The sequence below is a fragment of the Pteropus alecto genome, unplaced genomic scaffold (assembly GCF_000325575.1).
Source record: "Pteropus alecto unplaced genomic scaffold, ASM32557v1 scaffold43, whole genome shotgun sequence".
NCBI lineage: Eukaryota > Metazoa > Chordata > Mammalia > Chiroptera > Pteropodidae > Pteropus > Pteropus alecto.
This window is the reverse complement of record NW_006435764.1, coordinates 2603391-2618819: the sequence shown is the minus strand read 5'-3', so window position 1 is coordinate 2618819 and position 15429 is coordinate 2603391. Positions and strand designations below refer to the sequence as shown.

At 49.1% G+C, this 15429-nt stretch overlaps 1 protein-coding gene across 2 annotated transcripts in view; it reads left to right on the top strand.

Moving 5' to 3' along the window:
• The first annotated feature begins 1092 nt into the window (after positions 1 to 1092).
• PPFIA1 (PTPRF interacting protein alpha 1) overlaps positions 1093 to 15429 on the top strand; it is a 75309-nt gene continuing 60972 nt past the window's right edge. The window contains exon 1 of one of the 2 annotated variants that reach the window (XM_025046154.1): positions 1093 to 1385. In XM_025046154.1, the coding sequence (XP_024901922.1) occupies positions 1122 to 1385 (264 nt within the window). In that variant the 5' untranslated portion in view covers positions 1093 to 1121. The remainder of the gene's footprint in view (positions 1386 to 15429) is intronic. The other variant, XM_006910995.3, reaches the window with a different exon arrangement.

Below are 15429 nucleotides of genomic sequence, written 5' to 3'. Positions count from 1 at the left end.
GAGGGCTCTGCGAGTGCCGCGGGACCCCCGGCGGGCCCCCCGGGAGCACGCGCTCCCGCCGGGAGGAACGGGCTCTGGGACCGCGCGCCGCCCCCTCCCCTGACCCTAGCGCCCCGGTGACCCCAGCGCCGGGCGTGGGTGGGGGCGAGCACCGGTGGTCCCTGGAAGCCCCGACCGACCCCGGCGGGGCTCCCGTTGTAAACGGTTCTCACCACTCGGGTCTGGGGACCGCAGCACCTGGTGCGGGCGTGAGCGGGGCACGAGTTATCACCATCAGGTGCGCGGTCTGGGGCATCTCTCTCCCGGGGGTCCGCGGATCCCCGCATACTGCCGGCAGCCTGGGATACCGGCCCCCCTTCCCCTCTCCCCTCATTGCATTTGGGACACTTAATAGCCTCTCATAATCTCGTCCTTCGCTTTTCCTTCCTTCCTATCCGTCCACGGCTGTGTCGACCTGCTGTATTTCCATTGTGGAATTTTTTTTTTTTTTTGGTCTGTTAACTTACGTAAGTCAGGTTGTCTGACCAACCATTGCAGCCATTGAAAAACACTTCTCCGAGCCCTCAGCGAAGCCAGCCCTTGTAGCGTCCCCCACATCCAGCCCAAGGATTCAGGGGGCCGCCAGTCCTTCCCAAGAGCTGACTGCACACATTCCTGCCGGATGCCTGATGGATTTTGTGCTCGTCAGTTTTACTGGCTCTATGCTCCTTCTGTGCTTTTCCTGAAAAGGGCTCGGGTGGCATGTGTTTTGACTTTCTCTCCCTCACCGGGAAATAGAAAAAAATAAATGGGTTACAGAAGCACACTTGTTTTCAACAACCAGAAAGTACAGCCTTTCCAACAAAACACCAAGGGTGTGTTCTCCACGTGAGGGGTGGTCTTTGGTCTTCACCCGGTCCCAGGATTCCTGTGTTCGTGTCTTCATCTCGTGCGCTCCAGCACTTAGGATTTGCGTGTGTATGTTTTCCCAGCTTATTTATGTTCAGGGCGTCATAGTCAGATCTGAGAATAATGGGGCTGTCAACCTTTCATTTATTAGCTACAGATAGGTACGAGGTTGCAGATTTGTGGGAGCCTTTATTTCGCACTTAATGACTGTAGTCTGGGTCTTCTATTTCGAGATGATGTGCGAGGTGATGCCGACCATCAGTGAAGCAGAAGGCCCCCCGGGAGGAAGTGGGAGCCATGGGTCCAGCTCCCCTTCGCAGCCAGATGCAGATTCACATTTCGAACAGTTGATGGTCTCCATGCTGGAGGAGAGGGACCGTCTTCTTGACACGCTGAGAGAGACTCAAGAAACGCTGGCATTAACCCAGGGGAAATTACACGAGGTCGGCCATGAAAGAGATTCCTTGCAGAGGCAGCTCAATACTGCACTTCCACAGGTATGGATGCTTTCCACCTGCAGTGTTACAGACTTTTCCCCACTAAATGTTTTTTTATACTCTTATTTTCTATGGTGTTGATGTTTTTAGAGGAGTATTTTGTGCAGTCATTTATGAAATGGTTCTGGTATTTGTAAGTCACGTATACGTGAAGTTCCTGAAGATGAAGCTTCTCGGAGAACAAACTGTGGCCCTCTAGAGTCATGTGAAAGCACCTCGTAACTCTTCCTTTCTTTCTCCGGCCCGGCAGAGGAGCTGCCTGGACTGGGGGTGGTGCTCCAAAGTGTTTGAGAAAGGGCCGTGGAGCAGCCAAGCTACGTGGTGCCTTTCGACCTGTTGTCTTAAGACATTTCTTGCTAAACGTGTATTTCTCAGGGATTGCATCATGTATTTCCAGTTTCCTAATGAAATTTAATGAATAGATAGCACGGATTTCACAGGAAAAATATTTTCACAGCCCATTTTTATCAGAACACCTGTGTTTTACACGTCAAATTTCTTTGAGGGAATAGAAGACTGGAGATGGAATCCTTTGGAACTTTTCTCCTTGGCAGATGAGAATTATAAGGCTTAGAATCACACTGACGTTGTTAATCTAAGTCTATTGCATTTGGACTAATGTTTCAAAGCCTTTTCTTACGGAGCGGAGTGAGGATTTAATGACAGGTGAAGGGAGACAGTATGAGCTGGAAGGTAAAGGAAATGGCACAGAGCATAGTAGGAGATGTGAAGGTTACTTCGGTGTTTATGAGCTGTCTAGGTGCCATTTTACTTATTCATAATAGGTGCCTTTATGGTGCTTTCAGGTAGATGAAAAAGCATGCATTTATACTCTCATGACGGGTCTGCAGTGGTAAATTAGGAAATGAATAATTACTAGCCTTAATGCGTTTCTTGGCTTTAGTCAGTTCTCCTGAAAGATTGATAAGCCAAACATTTGGATTTCCTTTTTAGCAACAATAATTGGGTATTAGTGCTAAAACGTTCCCCTTTTTTTGATTAGAGAATCACTAAGATTTTTTTCATTTGAATCTTCTAAATTACCAAGTTTGTTTAGATCACATTTTATTACCAGAAGCTTAAAAGGATTGGCCAAATTATATTTTATGTGTTTGAAAATCTTTTTGCTGTATGGGTTTGTTTTTTTTTTTTTTTTTTTTTTGGTAATTGTATTTGTTTTAATGTAATTCAAGGAAAATATACTGAAGTGTATGTCAGATATGCATTTGATAAGGTAGCTTTTTGAAAGAAGGAGCACAAGGACATAACAGGAAAGGGACAGGAGTTTTGTAGAGTAGTCTTGTGCGGTGGATGTTGTCACACCAGTGGGGTGGGACAGTTGCTCAATGATTTGTTTCTGGCTGCTGCTCAGTGTGGTAACCTGGAAATGCCTCATTGAGTGGAGAACATGATGATGTCACCTGTTCACCTCACCACCTGAATACCTGAGTCCAAGATTTCAGAAACACAGGAACATTAAGAAATCAGATTTTGGACCCTTCCCTTTCCCGGCGTTTGTCTCGTTTGGTGGCTGATAGTGTAACCTGATAGGCATATGAGTAAAGTAAGGCTTTTGCACCCCCCGGCGCATTATGTGGGCAAGTAATAACATACTTTCAAAGATTTAGAAAAATTCACAAATCATAAGTGTACGTCTCAGTGGAGTTTTCACAGAGTGAACACACTCATAACCAACACCTAGATCAAGGAAGACACATTACTAAGCTTCCCAGGGGCCGCTCGTGCACACTCCCGGTCATTGTCCCCCAGAGCCAAGCGTGGCTTTGCCTTTGCCACCGATTACTTTGGCATGTTCTCGACTTCATTGAGTGAAATACAGTAACATGTGTATTTGGTTTCTGGATTCTTTCGTGCAGTGTTATGTCTGTGAGATCCAGCCACGTTGTCCCGAGCTCGTTCGTTCTCACCTGCTGTCTATGACCCAGCGTGTGAATGCATATACCGTAGTTTATTCTCTCTACTGTTCGCGCTGTCTGGCTTGTTTCTGGTTTCCGCAGATGATGCCCTGAATATCTTTGCTCGTTTTATTTGTTTGTTTTTTGGTGCAGATATGTATACATTTCTTTTGGATGTGCTGCGTGATAGAGTGCACATTTGGTCAGCCTTAGTAGACACTGCCCGAAGCGGCGGTGGTGACAGTTTGCACTGCCACCAGCAGGGTGTGAGCAGGCAGTCGTCCTCTGACGCCCGGCTCTGTCGGGACTCTCATTGTCGCTGTCTGGTGGTGATGAGTGGAGGGACACTCCCTGACGACCGGTCAGCATGCAGAGGCAGAGTTGCCCTGGTGTGTTTAGTGGCCATTTGGATCTCTTCTCTCGTGAGGTGATTGTCTTTTGCCCATTTTTTTGATTGGGTTATTTGTTTTGTTTCTCAGTGATTTGAAAGCATTCTTTTTACATATTGAGTACATATGTGTGTGTATGACAGATTTTCTTTTTCATTCTTGCGTGAGTGTGCCTTTGCACTCTTTCATTGGTGCCGTGATAAACGATTTTAAATTTTAATATCGCCCCATTAATACTCTCTGTTCACTGAAAGATAGCATGAAGTTCACGAAGATTCTATCCTGTAAAAGCTTCATTGTTTTATCTGTCACATTTAGATCTATAGATCTAAATCCATCTGAAATTGATTTTTGTTTATGGTGTGAGGTGGGGCCGAGATTCCCATTTTCTTCCCTTAAATTTGTGGATACCCATTTGACCCCCCCATAATCCATTAAAAAGACAGTCTTTTCCCCAGTGCACTGCAGTGTCACCTCTGTCCTAACTCAAGAGGCCGTGAGTGTGGGTCTCTTTCTGGACTCATCTCTGCACAACTACCACAGTGACTGAATGACCAGATTTAGTCACTCTCGATATCTGGTAATTTAAATCCTCCAGCTTTGCTGCTGTTCATGATTACCTGGCTAATCTTGATCTTTTATATTCTCAGGTAAATTTTAGGATCTGCTTGGCAATCTCTCCCCAGAAAAATGTGCTGTGATTTTAATTGAGATTGTGTTTAATCTGTAGACCAGTGTGGGGAGAAACGACATCTTTTTAGTATTGGTCTTATAATTCATGAACACAATATAGCTTTCCATTTATTTAGGTCTTCTTTAATTTGTCTTAACATTTTGCAGTTTTCTGTATATAAGTCTTACAAGCATTTAACTTATTCATAGATATTTGATAATTATGGATGCCGTTAAAAGTTATACCTTTATAGGTAAATTATGTCATTGTATATTAGTAGTACATGGAGATGGAATTGATTTTTGTGTATTCTCTTGCTAAATGTTTATTTCTAATAATAATTCTTGTATTTTCTATGTGTACAATTATGTCTGCAGGTAAGTTTCTTTTTTTTCCTTCTTTCCCAGTGCTATAACCATTTTTTTTCTTGCCTTATTGTCCTGGCTAGGATCTCCAGCACAGTGTTGCATAGAAGTGGTGAGAGCAGTATCCTTTGTTGTTTCCAATATCAGAAGAACTTTCAGTATTTCACCATTACAGATGATATTCGATGTACCTTTTTTGTAGATATTTTAATCAAAATATGACTGTTCTCGATTCTTAGTTTGCTCAGAGTTTTTTTGAAAATCAAATTAATATTAACTTTAAAAAATTTTTGATATTTTCAATTACAGGTGACATTCAGCATTATATTAGTTTTAGGTGTACAACTTAGTTATTAGATATTTATATAACTTATGTCTAGGACCCACTTGGCATCGTTCGTAGTTATAACAGCATCACTGACTGTCTTCCCTGGGCTGCACGTCGCATCCCCGTGACTGTTTTCTAACTGCCGGTTTGTTGTTGTTGTTGTTGTTGTTGTTGTTGTTTTTAGTTTGTGCTTCTTAATCCCTCACCTTTTTCTCCCATCCCCCAACCCTCTCCCATCTGGTAACCGTCAGCTTGTTCTCTGCATGTGTAAACTTTTCTTAAATGTATTTCTGCATTTGCAAAGACAATCAGGTGGTTTTTCTTTATTCGTGGTGAGTTAACTTCTTTTTTTAATTTGTGTTCTAGAATATGCCAATTGGATCTCAGTGTGTTCATCTTTCACTGTATTTTGGGGGGGTTAATATTTTGTTTGGGATTCTTGCATCTGTGTTACGAGAGAGGGTGGTCTGTAATTTTATTTTCTTGCGTTGTCCTTGTCGGGTTTGGTATCAGGGTTCTGCTGGTCTCATAAAACAAGGTGGGAAATGTTCCTTGTTTTTGCCCAGAAAGTTCTTCTGGGTCTGGTCTTATCTTAGATTTTTGGAAGAATTGCTTGGCAAAACCAACTAGTATAGAGTTTTCTTAATGAGAGGCTTTAATTTCAGATTCATTTTTTTTTTATGTGGAAATAGGATTTTTCTGATTTTCTATTTCCCCTCCCCCCCAGGAATTTGTTAAAGCCACCCAGACTTTCCAGTTAATATGTGTATGGTGGTTCATTATAGTCTTATTATTTGCAAAAGCTGTTGTAATATTCCCTTTAAATTTTTTTTATATTGGTAATTTGTGCTTCATCTTTTTTTCTTATCATTCTTGCTAGGGGGTTATCAATTTTATTAGTCTTTTTGAAGAATCAACTTTTGGCTTTATTGATTTTTTTCTATTTAAAATTTTGTAATTTTTGCTCTTATTTCTTGCATCTGTTTTGTTTGTTCTTTTTTCTCGTTTCTTGAGATAGATGCTTAATTGATTTTTATCCTTTTTTCTTTTCCAATACATGTGTCTAAGGCTGTAAGTTTTCCTCTAAGCACCCCTTTAGTGGTATCCCACAAGTTTGGATAAGCCACACTTTTCTTCTTTTAGGTAAAAATATTTAAAATTTCATCGTGGTTTTTTTTTTTATTCATAAAGTTTTTTAAAAGTATGTCACTTGTCAACATTTGGGGGGATCTTCTAGTTATCTTTGCTGATTTCTAGCTTAATTTCATGACGATACCTTAGTCTTTTTGGGCCGCTCTAACAAAATGCCATAGACTAGCTGTCTTATAAACGACAGAAATTTATTTCTCATCATTCTGGAGGCTGGGAAGTCCAAGGTCAAGATGCCAGCTGATTTGATGTCAGACGAGGGCCCAGTCCCCTGGTTCCTAGATGGCCAGCTCCTCACTCTCGTGGCCTGGTGGCAGGAGGGGGAGCTTTCTCCTCTCGTGATCTGCTTGCCTCCCAAAGTCCCTGCCTTCTGGGGGATGGTGAATTTTGGGAGGACAGACTGTCAATCTGCCACAGTCCCCAAATACACTCTGATTTATTTCAGTCCTTTGAGATGCGTTGAGGCTTCCTGGTGACCCAGCATGTGTTTGTTCCTGTGAAATATTCCGTGGGCCCTTGGAAAAACGTCATCGAGACATCCAGCTCTGAATCACGAGTAATTTCCAGGCGCAGTTCGAGCGTACTCTTCTCTTCCCGTTTTGCTTATCTGTGTTTTCTAATTTTTCCCCATTTTTTGAAATAAAGAAGTCAGTAAAACAAACAAGAAAGAGAATGCCGTTGCCGGGAATGCAGTGTTCTGTTGTCTATCAGCAGATCGAGTTTTTTTTTGAAAGGAAGAAATGAGATTTTTAAGACATCTGACTCAGAGAACTCCAGTATGTAAAACCGAGAAAAGAAAATCTATTCAGGTTGAGTTGTGGGTGGGACCCCAAATTTTGCCCACGTCTCTCCCTGAGACAGGAGTATACATAGGAATCAGAACACCCTAGGGAATAAGGTCCTAGAGTCACAGCCTGCGGATAAGTCTGCCAGTGTCGGTGTGTGTCGAGAGCCCTGCGGAGATGTAGGCGGAGCCGGTAGCAGCATAGAGTGAGTGCGCTGGGCGCCGGGGGAGGGAGGCCGGAGAGATGGGTGCTGGGGAGACCGCCGCCACCAGCCTCGGGCACTGCGGGCCAGAGCCTGCACCGTTCCGCCCGTGTCCCCTCGTGCTTTGGCGAGGTCCCGCCAGGCACCTGCTGAGCTTAAGTTAGTGCGTAAATGAGGGCGCCTTTGCCTGCTGATCAGGATGCGGGAAGTCAGCTATAAGTCCCCGCACCGAGGGCAGGTTCTAGTGGCGCCTGGGGCTCGTGGTGCCTGGACTGCTCTGCTCTTGCCTGGACTGCTCTTTCAGTGGGAGCCCTTAGGACACTGCGCTGCTTCCGTTGCCATGGGCGTAGGGGACAGGTAAACACGTCCTTAGGGCACAGTAAACATGCCCTTTCAGAGCAGCCTGGCCCGTTGGCACCCTCTTCACACTCAACTCGCGTCTTTCTGAGAGAGCCCCGCCTTGTCTTCCTGTCCTCTGCAGGACAGAGCCTTCCCTCCGGTGGAGCCCTCTGGGACTGGAAACGGTTCTGGGTTCCGGGCTCCTGCGAGACCGTGGTGGTGGCAGACAGGCCCCTGTCCTCAGAGAGCCGACATGCAGGACGCGCCGCTTCTCAGCCCGAGGCAGGAGCAGGCTGGGCGGGGGCCGCAGAGTCTCTGGGACCCAGGAAGGGCCTTTTGGAGGTGCCACTCTGAGCTGAGGGTCAAGGCTGGGAGGAGGCAGCTGAGAGCCTCCCCGGAGGTGACGGAGGCATCTGTCCCCTCCTCGGTCCCTCATGCTGTACATGGTTCGGTTTTCAGCCCGGCCGAGAGTCAGAAGCCGGGGACAGCCTTGCCTCGTCACCGCACATCCCGCACCCCGCTGGTCTCTGGGTCCTGTCGAGAGGGCCTTTCCTGTCGCACAGGCCGCCTCTGAGGGCCACTGGCGAGAGCGGACCCTTCGATCCCATGGGCCTGTCTCCTCCTCCCCAGCCCCGGTGAGCGCGCCGCCCTCAGAGAAGGCCACTCTGGCTCCCGGTGTGTGCCGCGCCCCAGTGCCGGGGTGAAGCAGGGATCTGGATCCGGATCCGGCCCCGGAGAGCCGGTTCTGCCCTGCGTGTGATGGGCCGCGGAGACGCTGCTCTTCTCGCCTCTGCTCAGGAAGCGGTTCTGTCCGGAGGACGTTTTACGCATGGTGACAGCCACTGTGACAGCTTACCATAGTCACACTTTCTGTCGGTTAGAAAATTAATCAGAAGAGCCGCGCATGCCGGGAGGGACCATCGTCAAGTGTAAATAAGTGTACTTTATGTCCCACGGTTTGCCATCTCACGCTCGCCCCCCGCCGTCCTCGCTTGTCTTGTTTGTGGCACCACTTCAGGGGGGACGCTGTTTCCAGTGGTCTCCTTCTTGTGGTGGAGGGAGGGGTCACCGTGCTAGGGCAGTGATTGGAGACCTCTCTGACTCTCTCTGCACTTAGGAGTCTGTGGAGGGCCACATGGCGCCCGTGCCCCAGGGCCGGCCTGGTCACCAGGGCACTTCCTCGTCGTGTTAGCGTCCGCCCGTGTTCCTGCCCAAGTCCGTTCTGACTCTGGAAGTTGCAAAGCGGTGACGTTTCCCACTCTTGGTCCTCCTTCGTTTGTCAGCCGATACTCCTCCGTGGAGAGTCCCTTTTTGTTCTCTCTCTGTCACCTAGCATGGACACTTAGATATGTACGTGTTCGGTGAATCCCAGTTAATTATCATCATTACTCCTTGGATGCTCATATTGTCCCCCTCAGATTGGCTCCTGTGTCCTTTGGCCAAGGCCCTATTAGTCTTTGAATGCACCATTGTTTTCCTGCCCCAAAATTTGTCCCAGGCCCACTTTGCGTTTTTCCTGCCTGGAATCTGAAGTCGCTCCTCTGAGGAGCCCTGGTTTCCTTTGGTGGGGAATGCCCTTTAGAAATCAGTATCGGGGACTAGGTGGGTGCAGTGTCCCAGCGGCTAGCGTCTTAGGTCCTTTCAGGGCACAGAGCTAGACACAGATGTTCATAAGAAGAAAAACCTGGATCTCATGTTGGTATTTCCTTTACAAATTAAAACTCAGTTTTACCCCTTATTTTGTTTTTAAATTTCTTGACTTACATTAACCATTTTGATTTCTAATGATATTAACATTATTTTCTTTATCCTATGATATACGTAAAGTCATTTCAGATTTTTAGTACCATATTGTTATAATCATCCTGAGCAAAGTTTTAGAATTTTTTTGTGATTCTTCTGGGTCTTCAAATAAATGTGTCTTAAGACCATATGCAAGTTGACCCTTGAACGATGCAGGTTCAAACCGCGTGGGTTCACTTATACACATGTTTTTTAATAAATATACACATAAATGTATTTTTTATGATCTGAATATTTTTTCTAGCTTACTTTGCTAATCATCCTGAGCAAAGTTTTAGAATTTTTTTGTGATTCTTCTGGGTCTTCAAATAAATGTGTCTTAAGACCATATGCAAGTTGACCCTTGAACGATGCAGGTTCAAACCGCGTGGGTTCACTTATACACATGTTTTTTAATAAATATATACATAAATGTATTTTTTATGATCTGAATATTTTCTCTAGCTTACTTTATTGTAAGAATACAGTACTTAATATACAAAGTATGTGGTGATCTACTGTTTGTGTTATTGGTAGGGTTTCCGGTCAACGGTAGGCTATTAGTACTTAAGATTTGGAGGAGTCAGAAATTACTCCTAAATCAGTGCTCCTAAATCTCCTCCGTTGTTCAAGGGTTAAGTATAGCTAGATTTTTAAAAATTAAATTTATCAAGGTGACATTGGTTAATAAAATTATGTAGGTTTTAAATGTATACTTCAGTAACGTGTCATATGTATATTGCACATGTGTTCACCACCCATAGTTAAATTTCCTTCTGTCACCTCATATTTGACCCCCTTTACTTTATCTACCTCCCCCTCTTCCCTGGGTAAACAGTGCACTGTTGTCCATATAAGTGTAGTTAGAGTCATGGGTTTTAAAGCAAGGCGAAGTCACATAACCACTTAGAACTTGGTATACAATTAAGGTCAGTCATTTTTGTTTATTCTTAATTTTAGGGTTTATATTTTTTTGGAATACATATTTTTTTTCAAATACATAAAACATGTATATGGTTAAAAAATCAAAACTATAGAGCAAGCCATCCTCAGAAGTCTTGTTCCTCTCTTGTCCCTCGTGGGTAGGGTGGTCACGTGTCCCATTTGCTGAGATCGTCCTGGTTTTTGCGTGTTGTCCTGAAGCAGTTAGTAACCGTGCCCCCTTTTACTCTCAGAAACTAAGCACAGGCGAGGCTTTGTTAGCGCTTGCTCATGCTAATTTAGGGATGTGGACAAAATGTTTCCACTTTGTAGGTTTTTCCTCTGTCACTGGAAGTAGGCTCTTGGCTGAAATCAGCAGACTTGGATTGCGGTTCACTTGGCAGGGAAGGTCCGCCTGTGGAGTTCTTACTCCTGGCTCAGAGTCTCATTCTTATTCCGAGGAGGAAATTTCATTTTGCTCTGAAAATAAATCTGGGAGCCTGGAGCATATCTTGCATTTCCAAGTTTTTCTGCTTTGCAAATGGGCTAATTATCCCTGCTGCCTGTGTAGTTTGAAATCTTTGCCAACAGTAATACAGAAATTGATTTCATGTAGCGACATGCTGAAATCGTTGAATCGCGTATGTAAAGGTGAACGTTCTGCTTGAGACTGATCGATCTTTCTGAGCCATCGATCTCTTAAAATCTTAAGGTGCTGTTAAGAAATGAAGGCACACTCTTCCACTCTAAAAATAACCCATGGGGAAACCGTGAGTGACAGGTAAGGTCTTGGCATCCTGTGTCCCCTACCATGGGAACAGATGCGGCAGGAGCAGAGTACTTCGGGTAGTCTGATATAGTAGTTATTTTTATGCCAAGCAAACTATAAAGGGCTTCATTTGTGACTAAGCGTGAAATGCAGTTGATGCAAAGGGCTGGAGAAACTGTCTAGAATTTTACGGTGCCGTTCTGTGGCTCAGCTCCTGCCTCCACCGCAGAGACACTGAAGGGAGACTGTCAGCAGATGGCATCTCAGCCCTTGTGCTGCTTGATGGCATTTTACAAAAACTAATAAGGGCCTCTCCCTCCGCAAGCAAACAGGTCGACGTAAACGAACGGTTTAGACGCAGGCACACAGGTGCGCGCCTCGTAGCTTATGCTCTGGCCTGCCAGTCCGTACTGGACTCCCCTCCCCCTTCTCTCCCCAGGTATCCCTGGGTCGTGGCCGGTAAGTTTTGGAGGAACACGGTCCATTGTGGCGGCCAGCGGGACTTGGAGCCCACCTTGCCCCTCGTTGCTGAGCCGTTGGCGCTCGCGCTCTTTGGCCGGCTGGGGACAGTCCCTGCGGCATTCGCTTTCTTCAGCAAGTTTTCGCTGGTGTCCGCCCGGGGTCAGGCACTGACCGGGGGTTGGGTAGGTGGGTGTCGGATGTCGGGGGGTGAAATGAGATGATGGCCAACAGTTATCGCCTCTGTGCCTCTCACTGTGGGTTATCTCACAGAAGCCCCAGGATGCTCCTGCGGAGCACAGTCTGTACCGTAAACCGCCCTAGAAGGCCGGGTGCTGTCATGACCCCGGCTTGCAGATGAGGACATCGAGGCACAGAGAGGTTGGGTGCCGCCTGGAGTCCCGCAGATACTGAGCGGTGGCGGCCGTGTTTGACTGGGTGGTCTGGCCCCACACCTGTTCCCCAGGGCCGGAGGGGCACAGCAGTTTGCCCTGAGAGGGCCCCAGGGGGTGGTCCTGGAAATGCAGATTTGGGGTTCTTTAGCAGAGGCCCTTTGTCCCACTCAGCCCCCCATGACACCTCCGTGCGCACTCTGCCGTCGAGTGGCTGCCTTTCTGTGTCAGGGCAACTGCACTTGACCTTCCCTCAGCCGCACAGGAGCCTGAGTCCGAGCACGGCCCCCACAGTGTGTCCCCACAGTGGCCGCGTGCTGCTCCGTGCCGCGCTGCCCCTGGTGCTTATGTAGCGTAGTGCCTGGTGCACGCTCCCAGCGTGGGGTGAGGGAGCAGCTCTAAGGCCCTCGGTGGCGCCTTTAGTGCCAGAATCTTTTGAAAGTGACCTGTGCTTAGGCATCTTGTCTGATTGTTCCCAGCTGTCCTCTCAGCTCTCACTTGATTCGTCGAGGACATTTAGGGTTCTGATTCTTCCTTCCTTTGCTGCTTTGTCCAGAAACGTATCCCCCCCTGGATATAACAAGGGGGTTGAGTGTGCTTCACAGCAGCTGCGTCACACTGTGATTTTCTTTACCGTCCGTCAACTCTTGGCCTATCGTACAGTTAAAATGCACTAACCTGTGATTACATTTTTAAGATAACTAGACTAATCACTGGAATAGCAAATAAGGAAAAAGCCGTGGCTTCAGAGTTTAACAAGTTGCTTGGCAGTTTGCACGTCATCATGGGCCAGGCCTGTCCTCGGTCCCCTGCCTCTGACACAGGTGTGCCCAGGGCGACACATGGCGGAGCGTGCAGGTGCGTGGAGGCGCGGGCTCAGAGCCCTGGGGCGGGGCCGTCCTGGTGCTGTCCCCAGGTAACCTCTCGGAGCCTATGGAATACAGGGGGGACTAGACGCTGTAGTCAAGAGCTTCGTGGGCAGAAGCCTGTCTCTGAGGCCAGCTCCGGGGAGGGCAGGGCTTCCCGGGGCCTCGTGGGCTGACGCCCTTTGGCCTCGAAGGGTCCGAGGAGGACGGTTGGAAAGCCCTGGGGGCCAGCTGGTTTTGGACATCCCTTTCAGCCCCATAACTCTCCGTGGTTCCCGCACATTCTTTTCTGCACGTGGTCGGGAAGGGTCAGCGTTTGGTTCTGGTTTGATCCAGTTTGAGGACTGGAGCCCGCGGCTGGGGGAGCGAGGCGATGCTGGTGGCAGGGGCACCGGGAACGCGCCCAGTGCCGACCCCGGCGCCCACCGTCTCTCGCCAGGGCACCTCCCTGGCCTTTAGCCGCGGGCCAGGAAGCAGGATCTCGTGCCTCTGAATGTGGGCGTCGTTCCTCCCTTGCGTGTGAGAAGGGCGGGGAGTCGAGTGATAGCAGGGACCGTGCAAGAATTTTCTAAATTGCATTTGGTTTTGCGATTTGTGGGGGGAGTTGCTTTTCCGTGCGATCATCTTGGAGACCGTGCTTCCGAGCAGGGCGCTGGGACTGGGACTCGCCAGGAGCTGCCCGCCCCACCCACCCTCCCGGCCTGGTGAAAATACTGGGGAGCTGCGGGAAGCTGGGGAGAGCAGCTGGTCAGCAGCAGGCACCAGTCTGCAGTGGCTGCTGCTCCGACGGTCATTGCTGAGTGGCTCAGGCAAGTGTGGTTACGGCAGAGTGTTTTTCCCTGTGGTGCCCAAACTTGACCGTGACCAGTAGGGGAACAAAGGAGAACAATGAAGAGAAGTGCGAACAGCGTGGGGCGCGCGCTGTGCCGGCGTGAGCCGGAAGGCGGTGTGTTTCTCACGCACATTCGTGCCGTCCGTTGAGGGAAGCGGACGGCGTTCTACATCGTGAAGATGCACAGCGGGTTACGTAGGCACGCTAAGTCCAGGGGCTTGGTCACAAGCCACCGGGGAGATCGGGGCAGAAAAACGAACTATTTTTTGTAAGTACGCTACGAGGGTCACAGTGTCTCCAGGAGGGTGGGGGGACCGGGCCTGGAGGCCCCGAGCCCAGCCCGGCTGCGGAAGGTGAAGCCGCGTGTCCCGGGAGCTCACTGCACTGCCCGCTGCACGGCCGGGGCCGCGGGTGGGCCGACCCCCTCTGGACACCGCCTGTCCTTCTCATCCAGAGTCTGGGCCCCGCGCGTCCAGCACTGTCCCCAGGTGCAGAAGGGTCTGGGAGAGCCGGTGCTTTGTGCGTTCAGCTCCGCCTCTGGCCCAGGTTGTTCCTCAAAGCGGACCATTTCCCAGCCACAGGGTGGGGGCCGGGAAGCTGGGTGGCCAAAGTGGAGGACGAATGGCAACAACATGTCTGAAATTATGGACAATTGTCCCTGTAAAACTGGAGAAAGCGGTTTAGCGTTTCCTCAGATGGCAGATGGCAATGCCCCTTTCTGGATGGGGTTTTCAGGAACAACTGCCCGACTTTCCCTTGGAAAGAAAAACGAACGCACGTGAAGTGAACATTTAAGTTGGGTGTTGCGATGCCTGCCTCCCGTCAGTCTTCTGCTGACGTCGTCCCTTTTCCTCGTGCTCTCTGCTCCGTTGAGTGTGAGGAGGGCTCACGGACCGGAAACACCGCCTTTCTGACGTGTGCACGGCACAGGGCTCGACAGTCAGCCGGGGCGTAGAGAGACGCGTCAGGAAGACCGGGTGGTCAGCGTGCAGGGCGTATGTCGGGAAGCATGTGCCGTCCCGGGTGGTTTTCTTGTGCAGATGATAGAAATACTTGTTCTCATGAAGGCTTGACGGTGAATGCAGAGGTGGCTTGAAAGCACATTCCCGTGGACAGGCCGCGTGCGCTTGTGCAAAGCCCTCCTCGTGTCTCCTGCCTGAGTCTTCAGTGTGAGTGGTCGTCGTGAAGAGGGCCGGGTGCTGCCGGGAAGTGCGCTGGAAGTGTTGATACAACAGTCTGTTGGTGAAGCGACTTGCAGGCTGAGGCAGCGTGGAGCTGGCCTGAAAACGTCGTTAGCGCGCCGCTCCCAGGGCGCCGTGGCACTCGGCGAGGAAGTGACTTGGTGTCCTGACTCCGAATGTGTGTTTTCCTGGGCTTTGCACCACCGCCGGCGTCCCTTTACTTGTAAGGCCATCGTAAGCTTCCCTCGGTGGAAGTTTTATGGTGACAGCACACAGAGAGAGGCTGGCACACGTCACACTAACTTGAAGTAACTACAGAGCGGCAGTGATTCAGAGGGCGCCGCGTAGTGCCCGGAGCTCACGGCAGGCGGCAGGCTTTCTGCACGCTCGGAGAGCCTCTGGGGGAAGAGGCGAGGGCACGGGAGCCCTCGGGATGCAGAGATGTTTGGAGAGTTGTCTCCGTTCGAGCGGAAGTATTGTGCCCGTGACTAGGAAATGCAGCAAAAGCCCAGCCCTCCGCCGCCCCGCGCCGTTGTCTCGGAGACCCGTTCTCCCCGTGGGGCCCTCTTTTTGAAGATGATGGCCGATGGGTGTCTTCAGCCCCACGTTTGTGATGCTCCTTCCATCCCCCGGCCCTGAGTTTTGGCCCGTGGATGTCCTGCTGTCGCCCACGTCCCGAGTTGTGCTTGTCCTTCA